The following is a 22,953-nucleotide window of genomic DNA, read 5'->3' on the forward strand; positions in this document are numbered from 1 at the left end:
GCAGCCAGTTAAGTTAGGCAGCCTCTATTCCTCTTGTATCATTCCTATGAATCTGCACCCACTACATTTCCTTCCTTCCTGAAGTATGGAGCTCCAGTTGCGGTCTAATGAGAGCGTTGTCACTTACAGGATAATGCTCTGAGCCCGTTATGATGGATTTGAATCAATCGGGCCCCTCAACGCCATTTGGCAACCCACACTGGGGGAGGTGGTGGAAGGGGTGGCAGGGTTGGTTATTGTTCCTTCTAAAGATTGAATGGAAGAGACACTGATATTTGAAAATGTGCATTCTCAATTAATCATTGAGCAGGTCGAGAAAAGGTGCATGTTATTGTGTGTTGTCTTTCAGCTCTGTGGCCCTGTCTGTCGGTGAAGCGGAGAGCACTTATCAACATGTGGGTGTCTACCACCACGACCATACTCCGGCAAAGCCTGATGGCAGGAAACTGAAGAAGAAGGTAGGGTGAATTAAGGTGATATCTGATGCTTTCCACAGGGTACAGGGGCAAGAGAAATAAAGTTCTTGTGTGGAAGGAAGGCTGCATTTGTTTCAGTGGGGCCATTGATGTACAGGTAACTTCTGGGTTGTGGCCCGTGCTGGCACCTGTGGTTATTGTCTCTCCCTAACCGGCCCTTTCCTACTTCCAAAGGAAGTTAACGAGAGTGTGTTTGCACTGACTGGTGAAAAGGAGGAACGTTCGGGCGTCGCTGCATCTCTGCTGGCTCCGCTCATCCCAGAGGAGGTGAAGAAAGCTGAAGAGAAGTGGCGGAAGAAGTTGATTTGCCAGGAGGAACAATCACCAGAGAAGGCGGCAGAAATAGCAGAGGACGTTGGCGGGGGCGCTGGCCGGGTGGAAGAGGCCCCTCCAGAGGATCGACAGAGCTCCAACCTTTCCCAGGAGAACATGGAGGAAGAGGAGGAAGGGGCAGAGAAAGAGAAAGAGAAAGAGAAAGAGGAGGAGGAGGAGTACACACGTGAGCTGGAGCTGGTGCTAGAGAGAAAGAAGGTGAGATTGCACCTGTGAGTGGGTTGCCTCTTTCAACTATTTCATATGTGGCTTTCATAACGTTTTTTACGTGCATGTATATATTCTGATTATACATGCTGCTATATATACAAGTTTATACATAGAGAGACGAGGGAAACAGAGGGATCAGATTGAGTACCCCTTATCTGAAGATCCAAAAATCGAGTTTTTTTTTAGTGCTGGCATGACGTCACAAGTGGGGGAGGGGGGAATTAAACACCTGGCTTGCCCATGTGGGCTTCTGACGCTCCGTGGAGTGGGTTGAATCACAATTACAGTAAATAAAAATGATATCTTTGCTTCTGGCCGTGAAGGTACCACAAACAGAGCTGGGTCCAAGTCTTCTTCATCAGCTGCAGCTGGAGTTGGCAATGGCCACTCCATTCTCAAAGTGGTGTCTCTGGTGTCCACATTGAAGAAGTCGCCTCGGGCTCCCGGGCAGGAGTGGTGCCAGTGGGGAGGTGTTTTTATTTGTAAGCTGAGTATTTCATGCGAATTTTCCACTTGTGGCATTATGTCAGCGCTCAAAAAGCCCTGTTGTTGCTGTTTAACCCAGTGGTTCTCAACCTTTTTATTTCCACTCACATACCACCTTTATTAGTAAGGGATTGCTCAAGGAGGTATGTGGGTGGAAAGAGAAAGTTTGAAAACCACTATTTTAATCATTCATAGTTGACTTGTTATGACAATTTTTCTCAAGCAAAATATTTCAGTATCAATTAGAACCAGAGCAGTGATTCTCAACCTTCCCTTCCCACTCACATACCACCTTAAGCAATCTCTTACTAATCACAGAGCACAGATGGCATAGGGACTACTTAAAGTAGGATGCAAGTGGGAAGATTGGGGGGGGGGGGGGGGGGCACGTGCACATATATAGTTCTATTTTTATTATATAAGGCATTGTGTATTGATATATTGTCACTCTGCACTGAGTTTGTGTGCCCTTGTTTATACTAATTTTATGTTGGTACATACCGATTATATATGCCTTTGTATGTACAGAATATATACTGGTATTATATAATGACAGTATATTTGCACTTATACACACAGAATATTATGTAGACCAGGGGTGGCCAAACCATGGCTTGCGAGCTACATGCGGCTCTTTGACATGTAATGTGCAGCTCGCAGGAATGTGTTGGCTGGAGGAGATACCAGTGCTCTCCTAGCTGACCCGGGACACTCTGAATTTTGGTCCCCTGGCCTCGCCCTGCTGCAGGAGACAGCTTTGCATCGGGCCGTTTCCTGCATCTTGCACTCATCTGTTGATGCTGCCATGGTGCAGGTCTCTGTAGAGACCAGTAACAGCAGCGTTCCTGAAGAGAACAAATCAGGAGCAGGAGTTGTCCATCGAGCCTCATCTGACATTCAGGCTGTGGACCCAGCTCCAACATACCCCATAAACCTTAATTCCCCTATGATGCAAAAATCTCTCTTACTGTATATTAAATGTATTTAATAAGGCAGCCTCTACTACTTCCTTGGTCAAAGATTTCCACAGAAAATCATTCAGGATTGTGTAAGTATTTGGTATGGATATGTGCACTTTTATTATTGAAATTAATACAAATTAGAAGTTTAAAAACTGCATGCATGAATAAATATTACATACATGTATTTCTTAATACTGGTATTTATAAAATTTATGGCTCACAGTGCATGTAAGAGTAAAAAGGTTTATGTCTTGCAGCTCACAAACATGAAGTTTATCGTATGTGGCTCTGGTGCAAAGCAAGTTTGGCCACCCCTGCTATATACTAATTATATGGACTGTTGTTGCATCCAATAATTATAAATGCTATTATCTATACTAATAGAAATACTGAGATTTCGTACAGTGGTGATCACCATGATCCCTGAGTTCAAGCTATCAGGAATGTGTGAATGTCTAAACTGCATTTTCCTCCCTAACTTTATTTTGCTGAGGTGTCAGTGTCGTCATTACTTTGCGACGTTCTTGCAAAGTTGCCTGAAGTAATGCCTGGTGCTGACAATAACTCTGGAAGATTTGGAAAGATGAATGGCTCGAACAGAACACTGTGATGGTTGTTGAGGTGAAGGGAAGATAAAGCTTGTCTGCAAGTGGAGTTGCTTTGATGTTTAGAGACGACATTGAGAGCTACCAACAGGAATTCGCATATTCCGTGCCAGAGCGAACACTCCCTCCGGGATAAAACCCAGAGTAGGCTTTGACATCTACCTCTGGAAAATGCCCATGCATTGTGTCGAACTGTTTTAGATGCATTTTGTGTCCATGTTTCCGTGCTGGTAAACGGAGAGTTTATTGTCCAGATGGACTCAACTCCTTACTTGCAGAAGGCACACGGGTAAATGAGAGACACAGCTACACAGTCTAAATTAAATGATCACAATATGCTAAAATAGCAAAAGAGCAGATAAATAGAAAAAGAGAGATGAAATCCTATTGAACTGAGTCCACGTCTTCACAGGCAGAGCTGCGTGCGCTGGAGGAGGGTGATGCCAGTGGGTCGAGTCCACGGTCTGATTGCAGCCAGATCACAGTGCAGGATGGGCAGGGGTCCGAGAACAATAAACACATCCACAGGAAGGGGAAGTGGCAGGCACTTGCTCGCACCTTCAGCCCTGAACCTTCGAGCCATGCTTCAAATAACCCAGAACAGGACACTGCCTCAGAGGGGGTGCATTCTGCCGAACCTGGTAAGTTATGAGATAAATTTAACCCCAACCCAGCCTCTTGGTTCTTAACTTCCAAGAGAGAACTTTTGGCTTGCCACATGGAAATATATATTTTGGGTGCCCTCAAAATGCTGAATTTTTTTTTAAACAGAGTATTATCTCTCTGAGGGCTCGCTGACTACAAGGACTATAACTAGTTTTTATGATCCATTTTCGGTCTAGCCTGACTATTACAGTATCTGCAAACCTCATATGAATTAATTGAGAGGATACAAGATGTCAAAAAGAAAGTGGTTTTAATCATGGTGTGTGATTATCGGGTGAGCACAGTGGGAATGGATCTCCCAATTGGGTTTTTGTGGTATAAGTGATAGAGTGGTTGAACATGGAAATAGACCCTACAGCCCAACCTGTCCATGCTGCACTAGGAGGTTTTGTGAACTCGTCCCATTTGCTTGCATTTGGACCCATCCCTGCTAAACCTTTGCTATTTATCTTGCCTCTATTTTAAATGTTCTAATTTACCTCCTCTTTATCACTTTCTTTGGCACTGTGTTCCATATACTCACAAGCCTCTGAGTGAGAAAGAGTTGCCCCTTAGGCTCCCTTTAAATCACTCCCCTCTCAACTTAGTGTCCCCTACCCTAGGGAAAAGGACTGTGACTAGCTACTTTATGCTGTCCAATTATATAAACTTCCAAGTTCTCCCTTCATCACCCTAAGGCTGGAAATTGGTCCCACCTTATTCTGTCTTTTCCTATAACTGAAACCCTCTAGTCCCAGGAACATCTCACAAATGTTTTCTGCACCCTCTCTAGCTTAATAGCATCCTTCCTGCAGCTAAGTGATGGAACAATTCTCCCATGTGTAATATGCTGACCCAGCCCTTGTACTCAATAATCTTTCCAATGGACGCAAGAGTTTCTTTACTATCTTTTATACCTGGGTCACCTTTTATAGGAATTTGAAGTACCTTCACCCTTTCGCGCGCCTCCCCCCATTCCCCTCAAAATCTCTCCTCTGCAACACCCCCCCCCCCAACCGTCCCTGCTCAGGATTACATTCCCAAAATGCACCACTTTCCATTTAAATTCCATTGACCACATGAGCCCACTTTCCCAATCCGTCCAGATGCTGTTGTCATCGTAGCCAAACCTCCTTCACTGCCCACATTTGGTGGTGTCCACTGGCTCACTGATCAGAGGCATAGTCAAAATGAGTATGTTGGATGTTCCAACATCATCATGGCCCTTTTGTACCATTTTGAATAGTTACTGGGAAAGACCAATAATTATGCCAGATAAACATAATTTTTGGTCTCAGTTGTGTCTAGCAGCTGTTCCTACAGGCCATCAAACTCAATGTGGTAAATTGACAAAACTTGTAGCTGTTTTCTCAGTATTAGATATTTAGGAGCAGGAATTTTCAGGGCAGCTTATTTTCTCCATAAATGTGCTTCCTGCAGCTTCTGAAAAATCAAGTGCTAATCCTGAAGAAGATGGAGACATGGACCTTGAGGGGGCTGCAGAAAAGCCGGTGGCTGCACCAAAGCCTGCTCCAGAAGAAAAGGATGAAGAGAATGAAGTGAAGGTGGGATGATTGGAGTGTGCTGATAATACCCTGCTTTTGCAGGATTTGGAACAGGGCGCATTAGTGCTATCAATTCTGTGGAACGTTGCAGAGCCGATTGTCCCCTGATCAGTCATGAGCTGGGGCAGGAGGTTGTGGCAGAGGGATGGTGGGAGTGGTCAACTAGGAGATGGGCTATGTTTGTACCAGTAGTCTTCAGAGAAAACTGTCTAAAATTGAGTGCTTTGCCTGTGGTGAGTGGTTTATGGTAAGTGATGCCTCGAGCTAGCGGTAGATTTAAATAAAGCGGATTATTTCAGGGGGATAGAAACTTGTTCTGGGATATGGTTCTTGTCGTCATGGGAATATTGACTCTAGATTTTTGATCAGTTTCAGATTGCAGAACTGGCAAACACTCTTTCCAGTAAACTGGAATTCCTTGGAATTAGCAGACAATCTATCTCCAACTTTCACTTCCTGCTGCTCCAGATTGAGGTTTGAGACTGACTCATTCATTCCTCCTAGAGTTATAGATGTTATTCCGTACGGAAATGGGCCCTTCAGCCCAACTTGTCCAGATTAATTTGTCTACCTCAGCTTGGCCTATTTCCCTCTGAACCTCTCCTAACCATCTACTTGTCTAAATTTAGTTTAGACATGCAGTACAGTAACAGGCCATTTTGGCCCACAAATGTGCCACCCAATTAACCTACATCCCGATACATTTCAAATGATATGTTTCAAACAGTGAGGGGAAAACTGAGTCCCTGGGGAAAACCCACATAGACATGGGGAAAAAGTATAAATTCTTTACAGACAGCATGGGATTTGAACAAAAATTAAGGAATTTCATGTATGTGTGGTGGCCCGCCACCGTGGAGATCAAGCAGGCACATTGCGCAGTAATAAACAGCAGCAAAACACACTGACGCGTCCCTTAACACCAGTGAACCAGCGCGGTTGAAAGCTGAAGCAGTACAAGACCAGCAGACCTAAAATGACACTGGCCAAGCTGCCCAGCTAACAGATCAGTAACAGGTTGGGAAAGAAAGGTATTCACATGCAAGAATGTTCCTGCCCACTATTGTTATTCATGCAGCTGATGTCAGTGGGAACTCCAACTGTATAAAAGGAGCCTTTCCAGCCTCAATAAATCTGAAGGCCAGAATACCTCATTGTCAAGCTGCATATTCTACCCTTATGCTGCTCTCCAGTGCCCACCTGAAAGAGCAGGCGGCGCCTCCGAGGCGTACTTTCTAACCCTCCAGGAGGGATAATCACCGGAGCACTGAAGTCCCCCCAGGCACCTGAATGGCACTGCCTGAAAGCTACAGTGGACAGGAGCCGGAGTGCACTCTGAGGCTCCTCCTGTGCAGCTGTCCCTTTCAGGAGGACAGCGCAGCACTTTCAGGGCTGCCACCTGAACGATGATTCCAAAGTTCTGCATCTGCTTCTGCAGGCGCATTCTTGGCGGAGAATGCACCTGAAAGCGGCTTGAGCTTAACCTCCCACACTGCGAGTGTGTGTGTTTCTTGTTGCAGTTGGCTACATATGTTGCATTCTAAATGTAGTAGTATGTGACAATAATGGAACCTTTACCTTTTACATGCCTTTCATGAATTTGTCCCTCAGCATCTTGTGCTCCATTGAATGCAGAGAATCAGTATAGACTCTGTGGTAAATGACAGTGAAAAAATAAGAGTCTTAAAATTAATAGACTCTTGAAAGGATGTACAAGTATCTGTCTGCCCATGAGCAGAGTGGGGGTGGGGTCTGCCCAGTCACAGCATCTCCTTGCTACCTCTGCCCCATTTGTGACCTCATTTGAATTCTTGCCCTTGCCCAATGTCAATGATGGACCTGTGCGCCCAGTTCTGCATCCTCCCCTAATGTCAGCCCATCTGCTCCCACCCCAGCCTGAAGTGGACCCATCTGCCCAGTCACTCTACTCCACCATCTGTTTCCCACCACTTCCTGGTGGGCAGGATGGATAACTTTGTGCTGGGGAATCTATTCACCTTCCTTCCCTCCAAATCCTTCTCCTTGTTTTTGGTTGTGGCCCAAGGGCTGATAGTCCACTTCTGCTGAGCTTTGCCAAAGCATGCGAGATTGTTGTCATCTTTCCTTCCATGCCTGCGCTGTTGTGATTCTCCTGCTCTATTCTAATTCCCCTTTCCTCCTGTTTGGTTACAGACTCGAATATCAGACTGGCGAGAAGGAGCATTGAATGGCCACTATCTCAAACGTAAACTGCAGGAAGCTGATTTACAGATTAAACACTATGAATCTAATGCATCCCCAAAAGGCTGGTCCTGCCATTGGGACAGGTACGCACTCTTCTACTTTTTCACCTTTCACCTTTGACACGTGACAACTGAACTGTGACCCCCCTCGCCCTCCCCATCACCACTTGACGACGTGGCAACAATGGTTGCAGACTGACAGCTTCCTTTAAAAGCAAAACTACTAATCTGGTGGCACTCCCGCATGCGTGCAAAATCCCCAAAAGCCAAACAAAGTATTGGACCAGCCTAAAATGTCGCCCACAAATTTTTGCCAATTTCTCTTGCTGAGGGTAGAGTGTTGGAATTGGACAGATAGACTGCTCATATAAATTTTGTTGAGGATGGGAGTAACGATAAAGGGGAAAGGGGCGGGAGAGAGAGAGTGCGCATGCAAGAAATGTCTGCGCTTTGCTGGAAATTTCTGGGATGGAATTCCTGAATCGACCACGCCGCAGACAGTGGGAAGGTGCCTCCTGCCGCAGCTGCGAGACAAGACCAAGATTACTGCCGGAAGTACAGGTCAGAATTATTTTCTTTTCTCCTCTTTTTACTGTTTACTGCATCTGTAAAACATGTTAATGGCGTTTTTACAAATTCAAATATATATATTTTTAAAAATTAGTTTTATTTTTCAGCTCAAAGAATAATTTTGCACTAATTACTTATTTGCTTCTAGAATAAAAAGGGTTGTTTGAGTGACACATCAGACACCCTCAATGCCATCAATATCAGGCATATTTACTCTCTTCGAAAGCATCAATAATTGGGCTGAAATTACTAACTTTCTTTTCAAATGGCTGATCTATTTTTCTAAAAAAACAATTGAATCCAAAACAAACTTGAATCATGAGGTTTTCTGTCTGACCTCTGCTGTCCTAGACATCTAGGAGCAGGAGGTGCCAAGCCTCCTGCCAGCAAAAAAAAACTCATCACTTTTTTTTCACCTTTTGGCAGGGACCACCTGCTGGTGCTGCCCCACCCGTACTAAGTGTGTCCTTTCTGTCACGCCGTAGGGAGCACCGGCGCTATTTCTATCTCAATGAACAGACGGGCCAGTCGCAGTGGGAGTTCCCGGATGTGGAGGAGGAGGATGCGGCCGAGTGCACTCCGAGGCTGGCTGTTGGCCGAAGCGCTTTTGGCGTGCCAGGGAAGGAAACTGCGGGCAAGACAAGTGATCCCGCAGGTGAGGGGGTTAGCTGCTGATTTGTTAAACCTGGTCCTTCCCCTGCACCCTCACCCCAAACAAAGGTGTTTGGTTCAGTGATTACAAAAAATCCCATTAAAACAATATTACATCCAGTTATGCATAAAAGTGATGAAGAAACTCAGGTCACACAACATCCAAAGGAAGTAAAGGGGAACTAATGTTCCAGGCCTGGGCCCTTGGCTCTTCGTCGGGCAAGGAGACCAACTTCTTCAGGGTGGGGATTCCTCCAAGAGACTTTGGAATGGAATTAAGCAAGAAAGTTTGCTGACACTGGGGCTGAGTGTGATACACATTCAGTGGTCATGTGAAGGGTAATCAATGTTTCAAGCCTAGGCCCTTTGTCGGGTATATACACAAAACTTTGGTTACCAAAAAACATCCCTATGGGCCCCAGCATCTGCAGACTTGTTTAACTGCATTCTGCTGGTCCATTGCAAAGTCTGTTCAAGGGATGCCCTACTCTGACAAAAATTCTCCAACATGACAAAGAACCAAAGTTCAGGCCTGTAACGCTGGTCACCATTTACTTGCTATGATGCTGCGTGACCTGTTAAATTTCACTAGTATATTTGTGTGTTGCACGCAATCTCAGCATCTGCAGACTTCCTGGTTTCACTAAGTGCTTCTCATTATGGTGAAATTGTACGAGACATGGGTGAGACCAAGTTTGGAGTATTGCGCGCAGTTTTGGTCACCCAACTATAGGAAAGATGCAAGATTAAGAGTGCAGAGAGATTTACAACAATTTTGCCAGGACTTGTGAAACTGAGAGGTTAAAAAGGTTAGGACTTTATTCCCTGAGTGTAGAGAATGAAGGGAAATTTAATAGAGGTTTACAAAAGTTGAGATGTATAGATAGAGTAAATGCAAGTCGGCTTTTTCTGCTGAAGTGAGGCGAGACAAGGACTAGAGGACATGGGTTAAGGGTGAAATGTTTAAAGGGAACATTTGTGGGAACTTCTCACAGAGAGTGAGAGCATGGAATGAGCTACCAGCTGAAGTGGTGAACACAGGCTTGATCTTGACATTTAGAAAAATTTTGATAGGTACATGGATAGGAGAGGGCGATGGCCTAGGTGCAAGTAAGTGAGACTAGGCAGAATAGTATATCACAAACTATATAGGCCAAAGGGTCTGTTTCTGTGCTATAGAGTTCTTTCATTAATTATCGACAAGTTCAAATTATGACAGACATCATGTCCAGAATGCACTCGAGTCCACAAGTCCCAGAAAGCTCCCATTGTACCCATGTAAACTGCCTGTACCTTCTCCAGGGGCATGGACTTAACCCTGAAAGAGGGGCAGGCAGTGAGCCTGGACTAACCTCCTGGTCTCAGCTGCACCTGTCAAGTTGCCATTGGGTTCCTTGTCCCTCTGAGATGATGCTGGAATGAAGGCTCTTGTGCACTGGCCTCTGATCTAGAAAGAATTACAGTAAAACCTCGTAAGAACGTGGTAGTTGGTGTCCAAGATTTCATACCACGTTACAGCTGAGTTGCGGAACAGATGCAGGGGCGGCTGGCGTGGGACATCGGGGCAGGGGGGCTGTCAGGCGCGGGGAGTTGGGTCACTGGCTGATTGCTATCAGCCTGCCCCAGTTAGGGGTCCACAGATACCCACGTTATAAGCGATTCTGTAGATTAACAAATCGAGTTCTAATGAGGTTTCACTGTACTTGAAATAGGAGGGGGGGGGGTGGGCTCGCTGGAAGTTCAGGTTTGCCCTTTGCAAGGGTACATTGAATGAATGGATTCATTGCATGCTATGCAGATGCAGTGGCTTGGCAGAGAAATTCACTGTAGCAAACCCATGATTCTTCATGCAATTGTGGGGTTGGATGGAATTGGCCTTGACTAGGCCTTTTTTGCTGCCGAGTTCATTTATAATCACATGTATCATGATATGGTAAAAAGTTTGTGCTGTGTGCAATGCAGCCAGTCACCCCATATATTAATATAGTAGTCAAAAAAGAGCATACAGTTACAGAGACTGATCAGTTTGTACAGAGCAAAGATAACATTGGTGCAAATAATGAGCTGCTGGGAAGGTTCAGCAGGTCAGACAGCATCCGTGGACAAAAATAGTTGGACCGCCTTATCGATAAAGGGTTGACTTAAATGTTGACTGAAATTTTCTCTCAGCAGATGCTGCCTGGCCTGTTTCTTCAAGGTTCAAAAGTCTGTGCTCTGCATCATTTCTCTGCTGTGTTACTGGTACAGGTTCATTCAGGAATGTGATAAAGGTGGGGAGGTGGGTTCACAAAAAGTCATCACGAATGCTCGCTGAGCAGAGGAGACTGCTGAGGAACCTCTGCTGCCAGCATCCAGACCCTGATAGAGTGAATGTAAGCAGGCCTTTTCAACTGAGATTGGGTGAGATGAGAACAAAAGGACTAGAGTTATAGGGAAAACGTTTAAAGGAAACTTCATGTAGAAAGTGGTGGGAGTGTGGAACAAGCTGCCAGTTGAAATGGTGAATGTGGGCTCAATTTCAACATTAAAGAAAAATTTGGATAGGTACATGGATGAAAGGGTTTGGAGGGCTCTGGTCTGGATGCAAGCCAATGGGATGAGGCAGATTAATAGTTCTGCACATGCTTGATAAGCCGAAGGGCTTGTTTTTATGCTGTAATCTTCCATGGTTCTATAGGATCCCTGCTCTTGTTTTTTCTCTTATGTTCAAGTTTACTGATACTGCTTCACCTGTTCTGCTTGAACCCAGATTCCTCACATGTGGAGCTCTCTGGCGGCCAACCTCCTGCAGGGCCTGCTGACCAGCCTCCCCTCCCCCCTCAGCCCCCCCTCCCCCTGGACCTCCCTCCTCCTCCCCCGCCCCCTCCCTCTTCCCCTCCACCCCCGCCCCCCCCCTCCACCCCCTCCAAGTGATGACGGCGACATCCAGGAAGTGGAGATGGAAGTGGAGAGCAAGGAGCCCCCGGCGCCAGGGACTGAAGAAGACTGTCTGGAGAGAGCCCTTCTCCCTGCCATCCCAGTGACAACAGTCCAGCCTCCAGCAGTCAAGGTGGTGAGATTGTAGAGTCTGCACAGTTTTCAGACCAGATCCTTCTTCCCTCCTTCCTCCCCCAGCTCCTCCCATACCTCACCCAAGCTCAGTGGGTCATGTGTGTAGCCCAAGAGGAAGGTTTTCTGTCCTCTGGCCTCCACCTGGCAATGAAGGTGAGCTGAATCGGATTGTGAGGTCAAAGTCCAGCTGCAGTATCCTGATGGTTTGCGAAATTTGTGAGGAAAGTTTTCTGTTCTCTATTATCTGTGCCTTCTGTAAAATGTAGCAGAGACAGTGCACAGTCAGTCCTACATGTAAGCTACTAAGAAACCATAGTTATTAGTACAGTGCATCTGCCATCTTTTATGCACTCGAGGAAACTGGTGAGGCTCATCCACTCTGTCATAATCTGACTCAAATTACCGTTATGGTGTCACCTTCTCAGGATATCTTAATTTTTAAAAATTTAATTTTAATGAAGGCCTTTCCAGCACTCAAAGCCTCTAGTGCCCAATTAACCTATCAGGCCTACTAACCTTTGGAATGTGGGGACAAAACCAGAGCACCCAAAGGAAACGTACTCAGACATGGAGAACAAGCAAACTTGCAGACAGCAGTGGATTCGAACCCGAGACACTGGTATTGTAATGGTGTCACGCTAACCGTGCTGCCATTGGCAATTCTCTCGGTGCTGTGGGCAGGGTCTGTAAAGCAGCTCCTGCCCACAGCCTAATGCAAAGACACCCAGGTTGCTTGTCAACACAGCTAATTATCTTTTCAGAGTAACTCTACTTCGGGCACTCCTTCGAATCCACCAGCCCCAGCAGCCAAACCAGGCAAGAGGAAAGCAGCAGTGTTGACTGCCACAGCGATGCCACGGGCTGTAACCATCGGCAGCAGTCCTGTCCTCTACAGTCAGTCAATCATGGTCGCAGGTAAACCTGATGTACGGTGCCACTTGATGCTCTTGGGCTGTTGAGTTGTCGTGAGCAAGTGGCATTGAGATGTGGTGTCTGTGAATAGGGTATGCTGCAGTGATACTGAGCAAGTGGAGGTTACAGTTATCCACTGTAACTTACTGCATTTCTAAAGTGCATGTTCCCAGCTTAAACTCTAAATGGGAGTGAGGAATGTTAGTTTTGCACAGCAGCCTGTGCACCTCTGGCTCTCTATCACTTCTCTCCCTGGCACTGCCCACTTTGATGTCCATCAGTTAATGGGACTGGGGGTATCTGTGATCTGCTAGAAAAGAGAGCTATCATCCCCATTATTTGAGCTGACAGGTCATGTCTCTGTACAGCTTGCATGTATTCAAGATTATTGACATGTAATAATAAGCAAAATGTAATACATAAAATTTGTTCACACTTGCTTGTCATGAAGTCACGAACAGGCGCCATTAGCCCAGCTCTTCCACCAATCGGAGATGAGAGAAGCAGGAGGGAATCACTTTAGAGACACCAAGTGTGACCGCGGACTTGGCTCCTACACTCCCGCAGCCTCTGCAGCCGCATGACCTCCTGTCCGTTCTAGCAGCGAATCTAGATCAGAATCTCCAATACAATCAAGAGGGTTTCGGTGCCTGAAGCCCTTTGGGAGCCCTTCTTACCTTTGGCACACTCCTGATACCTGGTCTGCTACCATGGTCATCTTCTCTGGCTTCTCCCGCAAGGCCAATTTCTAAACCAATTTACCACAAAGGAGCAATGTTTCTCTACTCTCCCCAGTCTGTGCATGTTGAGACATGATCGTTGGGCTGCCGAGGTTGTAGTTGCTTTGCGTGATCTGTTTCATGCAGTGGGGTTTGGATGTCTGATTGCATCTCTGATGTTGGTCCCCTTGGAATGCCGAGCATTGCAACCTTATTGCTTCCTTCTGACCATTGTTCCCATTTTGATTGAGCTGCAGGTCCACAAGTGCTGGCCACAATGATGCCTCTTCCTCCTGTACACCAGCCCATGCCTGCCCCACGACCCCTCCTTCTATCCAGACCGACCCACATCATGCAGGTCACGCACACTGTACCACAGCACCGAATGCTGGTCGCACCAGCTATTCCAGAGCCCCCACACGTGCCCGAGGTAGTTCCAGCTGCTACAGTGGGTCAGGCAGCAGAGAAAAGCAGGAAGGTGAAGAAGGACAAGGTAGGCCACAGTTTATTTCTCTTTATGTCTGAGGGTACAATTCCTGGTGACTGAGCGACAGAGAAATCGTACAGCAGATATACAGATATTCTCAATGTCTTTTTATTTCTTATCATGGAGTCAAACAGCACAAAGAAAAGCTCTTCAGCCCTCCATGACCATGCTAACTATTGTTCCCATCATATTCATCTTGTTTACCAGCACTTGGTCCATCGCCTTCTATGCCTTGGTCTTTCAGCTGCTTCTCTGGGTACTTTTGCAAAATTGTGAGACTCTCTCCTGATAGTAATTGTTTTACAAATGAAGACAGTCCAAGTTGTTAATACTCAGCAATCAGATTTGAACTGAGAGATGACTTGATAGAGGTATAAAAGATTATTTGGGGTGATTAATGAGGATTATACTCAATGTAAACAATTTGTTCAATTAAGATGGTCAGATAATGGAATTAAATATTTAGGGATCAAAATTGATAAAGATTTGAATAATTTATATAAATTGAATTATTTGCCATTATTTAATAAAATTAAGTATGATTTAAATAGATGGAATGACTTGCCTATAACTTTAATGGGTAGAGTAAATTGTATTAAAATGAATATTTTTCCAAGGATTCAATAATTTTTCAGTCTATTCCTTGTAATATACTTCAAAAATTCTTTAAGGATTTGAATTTAATTATTAGGAAGTTTTTATGGAAAGGAAAAATGGCTAGAGTTTGTTTAGAAAAATTAACGGATGTTTGAATTAGGAGGTTTACAACTTCCACATTTCAAGAATTATAAAGCAGCCCAACTGAAGTTTATTAATAGGATGTTTGATTTGGAGAAATCTTTAACTTGGGTTAAAATAGAATTAAGTAAAATAGATGAAGAACACATGAAGGAATTTATTTATAAATGGAATTCAAAACTGTTATCAGGAACTAAAGATGCACCTTTCTGAAACATTTAATTGAATTATGGAATAAAATAGACTATGAGATGGGTGGACAAGGTTTAATTTCTCAGAAAATGCCTTTAGATCAGAAGACTTCCCTTTTCTATGAATAATCAATTTTTGGAGTCAAATGGGGATCAAAAAAAAGATAGTTTTGAAGCTGGTAAATTTATTATGAAGGAAAAATTTAATGTCCCAAATAAGACTCTCTTTTGTTATTATCAAGTTAAAGCCTTGTTGGCTGATAAATTAGGTCAAAATTTAAGACTACCTAGACAGAATTAATTAGAATTATTGATTACTAAGGGTGATATGAATAAATTTATTTCAGAAATGTATAAATTACTTCAAAGAAAATTCATAAATCAAGATTAAGATGGGAGGTTGAATTAGATAGATAGATGAGAATGATTGGATGCAGTTAATGTAACGATAGTATGAATTATGAATGTAAGATATAGACTGATTCAATATAATTTTTTTTAACATCAACTATATTTTACTCCAAAAATTAAAAAAAATTAATACAACATTTAGATATGGTCAAGAAGTAGGTTCATTTTTTCATTCTACTTGGCAGTGTCTCAGAGTAAAACCCTTCTGGAAAGAGGTGAAAGTATTTTTGGAAAAAATATTAAAGGAAGAACTCACTCTTGATCCAATTTTATTTTTGATGGCCAATGTTAAAATGATTAGTCTTAAGATTAACTATGTATCAAATTGAATCTTATGATTAGCTTTAGCTGTTTTTAGAAAATGCATAGCTGTTACTTGGAAATCAGATATAGATTTAGGAATGCAGAGATGGCATGCAAACTTTGATCTTGCATTCCACTTTAAAAAATAACTTAAAATGTGTATAATAAGTATCATTTCTTTTTGAAAATATGGAGCCCATATTTACAATATGTTGGTTAAAAAGTTTTAGAGCTCTCAATAACTTGTTCCGGTGGAATTTTCAGCTCCATAGCTACTTGAATTATATTTGTATTTTTTGACATTCTCTTTTTTCTTTTATTTTGGGGGTTATGGGTGGTTGGGGAGTGAGGAGGGAGGGATTAAGGGATATATATGTACCACATATGTATTGTTTTTTCAATTCATAATACCTGTAGATGTGGTTTTTAAAATTTTTAAATAAAATATTAAATAAAAGATTGAGGGGGCTTAGATGGGTGGACAGCCAGCACCTTTTTCCTGGGACACTAATAGGTGAGTGGAGGAGGTTTATGGGGCAATGTCAACAGTATGTTTTTTTTTTAAACAGAGTGGTGGGTGTCTGGAATGCATTAATGGAGATGGTGATTGAGGCTGGATCAATAGGGACATTCAAAAGTATCTTAGACACATGAATGTAATTAATATAGAGGGTTATGGATATAAGGGAAAGGTTAGATTGTTTTAAAGTGGGTTTACGTGTGTTGGCACAATATTGTGGGCCGAAGGACATGTACTGTTCTAAGTAATTGCTGACAAAATATTTGTACTTAATACTTCAGTTTCCATTCCAGTCCTGCCTCGATTTTGAGAGTTTGGCTTTCTAGGAGTGTTGTGGCTGTGATCAGATTTGGAGAAACCCTTGCAGCTGAGGCTTCTTCACAACTCCAGTGAATTACTTTACCCTGGGGATTTAGTTCCTGATAGAGAGAACTGGGTTTTGTTTCAGTATTGCAAAAATTGGTCCTGCACCAATTTGAGCATTTGTTTTCTCCATGCAGCTGTAATGTGGGAAGAATACAGGAATTGTATAAGATATTGGTGAGGCACTATTTGGAGTATTGTGTTCATATTTGGTCACTGTGCTGCAGGAAGGTGTCACGCTGGAGAGAGTGCAGAGAAGGTTGCCAGAACTACAGGGAGAGGTTAAGCAGGCTGGGGCTGGAACACAGGACACAGGAGAATGAGGGATGATCTCCTAGGGGTGTACAAAATCATGAGAGGAATAGAATGTAGAGAATCTTTCTCCCAGAGCAGGAGAATCGATAACCAGAGATTTAAGGTGAGAGGGGAGAGAGACGATTAACAGGAATCTAAGAGGTAACTGTTTTTACACAGGGGGTGGTGGATGTATGGAACGGGCTGCTCGAAGAGGTGGTTGAGGCAGTAAACTGTGGCATTGTTTTAAAAACTAGATGGAATGATGGGTTTGAAAGGCAAGGGCCAAATGCAGGCAGGTAGGACTAGCATTAGTGGGATGTTTTGGTCAATGCTGGCGTTAGAATGAAGGATCTGTTTCCATATTGTGTTAATATAAGCAAGCAAACTCTCCAACAGATGTCCTACCAGCCTCTACCTTTTAGCCATTGCCAGCTCTTGTGTAAGTTATGAGGGGGGATTCAGGATATGGGTCATGGGGTCAGCTTCCCATTACATTTTGCAGGCTAGTCCTGACAGATCTGCTGCTGGTGTGAAGCCAGCCATTGAAAATAGATCCATAATGTGGCCCATTTTTAGAAACGCACTCGTCTACTCTTTTCAGAATAAGAAGAGTAAAACGAAGATGCCATTGCTGGTAAAGAAGTGGCAGAGCATTCAACGGGAGTTGGACGAGGATGAGCAATCGAGCTCTAGTGAAGATGAGCAGAGAACACTTCTGGCGCACAAGCGGATTGAAGAGTGGAAGCAACAGCAGCTAATCAGGTGAGCACCATGGTCACTGGCATTGTTCGGGGTACTTGGGGGATTGAACTGCTGAGGAAACACCAGTTGCCACGTCAGTGTTCAACTGCAGCATCCCAATAGGCATCTTCATGGAGTTACACAGTAATAGTGCTCAACTCTTCTGATACAGACTCAGAAAACATCTTTATTCAACATGCCACTTGAATTCTGTTTGTAAACTGAGTGGAATAACTCTCATTTAGTACAGTATTCATTGATGATGAGGAAGTAGACATTCCATTTGGAGGGGGTAGGGACCCTTGAAATCGATGCTGAGGCGCTCGAAGGGGCAGGTAGCCATGATCAGATACACTTTGACTGGCCGGTAGAATTGGGGTTTGCATTCGGCACAGACCTGGTAGTTTTTAGTTGTAGTCCGGGCATCCTTAATGGAGTATGGTAGTTCTGAAATTTGATAAAATGGATAGCCTGAGTAAATCTGGGGTGGCAAAGGTCATTATGGAGACCCTGCAGTCTGTCCATTTGAACACTAGCACGTTCCTCGGGAAAGAACATCGGGGGCTCGTTAAGTTTGCCGGGCTAGTAGAGTTGTAAGTGGACAGTTCAATTCTCCAGCTGAGGATTTTATCATTCTGGATTTTGCCCCATTGCTTATTATTAAACATGAATGCTACCGCTCGCTGATGTGGGGAGGAAGAACAGTTTCCCTACGAGATGATGCCTCCATTGGTGTACAGCCTCCACAATGACCTGGGCCTCATCAACGGAGGAGTGGTGAGTTTCAGGCCCTGGAGGATATGTAAGAAAGGGGCGATGGTTGAGTGTGGCAGCCAAGGCAAAGTCAGACACATTACTCTCCACTTGGAACAGTGTGGACTTGTCTATGGCATGCATGGTTGCCTTGGCGATGTTGTCTTTGATACTGTTGAAGGTTGCTTGGGCTTCTGCTGGCAGGGAAAACGTGGCTTTGACCAATGGGAAATCTTGTCCACATAGTTGGGGACCTATTGAGCGCAGTATGAGAAGAATCCGAGGCATCTCTTCAGAACTTTGAGGGTATGTGGGGAGGGGTAGCTTTATCAGCGGACACATACGGTCCAGGCCAGGGCCATTGACTCTGATCTTGAGCATGCAGCCAAATAGGCTTGTCATACTGTCCAGGACACACATTTATCCTTGTTTTAAGTGAGATTCATGTGTTTTGCTGCCCGAGGAACTTGCGGAGGTTTGCATCATGATCCTGCAGGTCGTGGCCGCAGATAGTAACGTTGTCTAGATATGGGAAGACACTGTGTAGATCATAGTGGTCCACCATGCGCTCCATCTCCTGCTGTAAAACTGAGACCCCATTTATGATGCCGAAAGGGACATTGAGGAAGTGGTAGAAGCGGCCATCTGCCTTGAACACCACATACTGATGGTCCTCGAGGCGGATTAGCAAGCTGGTGATACGCTGACTTCAGGTCAGTCGATGAGAATACCCGATATTATAACCATATAACCACTTACAGCACAGAACAGGCCAGTTCGGCCCTACTAGTCCATGCCGTAACATCCCCACCCTCCTAGTCCCACTGACCAGCGCCCGGTCCATACCCCTCCAGTCCTCTCCTATCCATGTCTTTCCTTAAATGTAACCAATGATCCCGCCTCGACCATGTCTGTTGGAAGCTCATTCCACATCCCTACCACCCTTTGCGTAAAGAAATTTCCCCTCATGTTCCCCTTATAATTTTCCCCCTTCAATCTTAAACCATGCCCTCTAGTTTGAATCTCCCCCACTCTTAATTGAAAAAGCCTATCCACGTTTACACTGTCTGTCCCTTTTAAAATCTTAAACACCTCTATCAAGTCCCCTCTCAATCTTCTACGCTCCAGAGAAAAAAGCCCCAGTCTGCACAACCTTTCCCTGTAACTCAAACCTTGAAATCCTGTCAACCTTCTTGTGATATTGTGCAATCTGATTGACCATATCAGATATGGGGAAAGGGGTACACATCAAGCTGCGTATACCAGTTGATGGTCTGGCTATAATCTATCACCATTCTATTCTTATCCTCATTCTTCACCACAACCACCTGTCCCCTCCAAGGGCTATTACTGGCCTCGATGATGCCCTCGCTCAATAAGCGCTGAACCTCTGCCATAATGAGTGCCCTATCAGCCATACAGTACAGTCTACTGGTGGCCACCAGCTTGCAGTCGGGGGTGAGGTTGGCGAACAGCAGAGGGGGTCAACCTTGAGGATTAAGAGACCAGTTGTCTGCAGGGGGGCCGTCTGTGAACTGTTCGTTGCAGACACTGAGGGGGGGGGATGGGGCCCATCTAATTTCAATGTCACTTTCTGAAGTTGCCACTGGAAATCCAGCCTCAGTAGGAAGGGGCACAGAGTTGTGGCATAACGAGCATTCTGAAGCGTTTGTACACTATGCCTCCAACAGTGTGGGTTACTATGAAGGACCCCAGGGTGGCTGCCATGTATGATTTGGACTCGAGTGATATCCTGTGCTTGGTGGGCTGTACTTTAAAGGATAGTTGTTCAGCAGTATTGGGGTGAATAGCTTTCTGTACTCCTGCTATCGAATAAACAGTTGATATTGCACCTGGTGAGTTTATGTGGGCCTCCTGGTTCAGCGTGATGGAGGCCAGTGTGGATTCATTGTCAGAGTCTGATGGGTGCTCCTGTGCACGAGATGGCTGCCCTCAACCCTTGGAAGTATCATGTGCCTGGGATGATGACGTTTGGTGCGCAAGCCTACAGGATTTTCACATGGTGTTGCTGAATGCAGGGAAGATGGTGCTGCTTGTGCTGCTGGAGTGGTGATTTTATGCAGCGGTGCTGCTGGACCTTGTGGATGGTTTGGACTGTCAAACTTTGGGGTGATGCCCCTTTTTTCTGGCACCTGAAGCACGCACATCCTTGGCAGGGCTGCATTTCCTCGGATACTGACCCTGCCCATAAAAGTAGCACTTGGAGAGATCTCCCACGACGATGGCCGAGGTCAGATCACTAGAGTAGTGGGATGATGTAAGGAACAAGTCACTCACAGGGTGGGACGATGCCCCATTCCAAGATAGCAGCACCTGCGGTGACCAAGCGGCATCTGAGTTCTGGAAGGCCACCTCCAGAGTTTCTAAGTTCAACCGCCCTTTGCAGATAGAGAACATCTTGTTCCAATAGCCATTGTCGTATATACCCGGAGCAGATACCAGCCATATAAGCGTGAGATCTTCTGCGAGTACCAAGTTGACACCCCTTGATGCCCACCAGGAGGGAGTGGGCCCTTAGGAAGTCGGCACCTAAAAGTGATTGCTGCATGGCTGCCACGGTGAATTTCCAGTCCCCAAAACAGAGGGCCATGGAACAGGTGCCAAAAGTCTGGATACTGGAGCCATTTACCACCTGGAGTTTTCAGCCCATTTTGCCACAGCGAGCCTTGAGGCTGGTGGGGGGAATGACACTGTATTGTACCCCAATGTGCACTAAGAAGGATCGGCCTGACGAGTCCTGGATAGATACGAGGCTTATGCCTTTGGCTGTCGTCGCAGCCATTAACGATGGCCGGCCTGGGCATTTCCCTGGAACGCACAGGGTGAGCAGCATCACCAGGCATTGGAGCCTCACCATTGATGATAACAGTACAGCTCACCAGTGGGGCGTCTTATTTGGTCAATGTACCTTGTGGCCAGGCACTGTTGATGTGGTGGTGTCACCTGGTCAATTGAAGCGCAGGTGTCCATCTTCGCCACCCATAGTATGTCTGCTCAGGTGGCCACCTTTCATTTTTCGAAATCCTCCTCTGTGATGAGCAGCCGATGACCTTAGGCAGTCTCTCCAGAAATATTTGCTGGAACAGCAGGCAGGAGGTGTGGCAATTGCAGAGCGAGCTTGAGGGTATATGGGGCCCTGCCCCCATACTGTCAATATACAGTAGAGCAGCAGCACGCTCACGCTTTGAGAGGCCAAAAGTGCAGGTTAGTAGCTCTTTGATGGCCACATAACTTCCTTGTTCTGGGGGCTATTGGAGGAAATCAATAATCTGGGCTGCAGTGAACTGTCCTCGGATATCCTTCGAATGGTGAACTGTGCCTCGTGGTTGGGTGATCCAGAAGCAGGGAACTTTCAATGTTACGGCATTGATCTTGGGTTGTTGCTCCATCGTTGGGTCCAAAGCACCGTTTGGATCGGTCGGAGTCAATACTGTACCGGGGTCGTTACTGCTACAGCAGCATCGTTAATGGCTGCGACGACAGCCAAAGGCATAAGGTTATAGCTCCTGGACTGTAGCTCGAGACTTGTGGAAGAAAGAAGACCCACACCCTGGTAGAGTGTATTCGACACTGGGTTTATTTAGGGAAGCTCTGCCCTTTATAGTGAGTTTGGCCACGACACTACTGGGGCATGGCTTGAGTGGGCCGGCCACCGATTGGTTGATTCCAGCATCCGGGCCCAGATTGGGGGCCATGCGATCCACCAGCGGTGGTTGGCCAGTTTCACTGTTCTACTGGCGGCCTATGGAAATGGGCATCTCAGCCCATGTGAGGTGTGTCGGCCCAAGCTGCAGGCCGCTACAAATGCAAGATATGGGTTGGTTGAATATAATTTTTTTTACGCCATCTGTATCTCATTCCACAGAAGTTGCATAAATCTAAGTCAGAAATATCAGAATTGTAGTTTAGATTTGAAATAGAAGAGGGAACATTCTTTCATTCAACCTGGTTATGATTGAAGGTTAGACCCTTTTGGCAAGAAATTTCTTAAGTATTAACAAAAATTGCAAGGATCTTTCCAGGTTTTCCACAACTTTTTGTTGGGCAACTTTATAGATATAAGTAATAATCTTACAGAGTTTCAAATTTGGTTTAAAATAGTGCTAGCGGTGGCTAAAAAGTGAGTTGTAAGCACATATAAGTCAAGCTCTCCAGTTACCTTGGTGAGGGATCGTTATATATACCAATAGAAAACATACCAACAGTTTAAGGAACAAGTACAACATCTTTCTTAAAATATGGTAACTGTATTTGAACTTTAATAATGCTGCTAAATTCAAAAGAGATCTCTCCCTGAATCTTGAGGTTAATTCAAACTGTGAGCTCTGATGGTGTACGAGAAAGTATTTAATAAAGGTGGGGAGAGGAGTAGAGTTAAGGTTTCTGTATGTGTATGTGTTTTCTTTTGCTTTACATCATTTAATAAATGTATATTGTTATTGAAATGTTATTGTTAATTTTTATGAAAAATAAAATATTTTTTAAAAATTCAGATTTGGGGAGTAGATTTAGGATGGAGAAGAAGAGTAACAGCTTCTCCAGAGAGTGGCAAATCTGAAATCTTCTACCCAAGGAAGCAATGGAAGTGGCCTCGTTGAATGTATTTAAAAGGCGGCTAGATTTTTGCACAGTGGGGAGTTGAGGGTTATGGAGAATGGGCAGGTGGATGGAACTGAGTCCACAGCTAGATCAGCCATCCTCTTAATAAATGGGGTGCAGGG

At 44.8% G+C, this 22,953-nt stretch overlaps 1 protein-coding gene across 1 annotated transcript in view; it reads left to right on the top strand.

Annotated features, from left to right (window-relative positions):
• fnbp4 (formin binding protein 4) overlaps nucleotides 1-22,953 on the top strand; it is a 47,460-nt gene that overhangs the window by 23,949 nt on the left and 558 nt on the right. Inside the window, 12 exon segments of the mRNA XM_069894399.1 lie at nucleotides 350-458; nucleotides 651-1,007; nucleotides 3,485-3,713; nucleotides 5,158-5,282; nucleotides 5,652-5,756; nucleotides 7,455-7,588; nucleotides 8,560-8,729; nucleotides 11,475-11,611; nucleotides 11,613-11,777; nucleotides 12,538-12,691; nucleotides 13,665-13,900; nucleotides 17,319-17,479. Coding sequence (XP_069750500.1) covers nucleotides 350-458; nucleotides 651-1,007; nucleotides 3,485-3,713; nucleotides 5,158-5,282; nucleotides 5,652-5,756; nucleotides 7,455-7,588; nucleotides 8,560-8,729; nucleotides 11,475-11,611; nucleotides 11,613-11,777; nucleotides 12,538-12,691; nucleotides 13,665-13,900; nucleotides 17,319-17,479 — 2,082 coding nt within the window.

Source organism: Narcine bancroftii, chromosome 1, assembly GCF_036971445.1.
Source record: "Narcine bancroftii isolate sNarBan1 chromosome 1, sNarBan1.hap1, whole genome shotgun sequence".
Lineage (NCBI taxonomy): Eukaryota > Metazoa > Chordata > Chondrichthyes > Torpediniformes > Narcinidae > Narcine > Narcine bancroftii.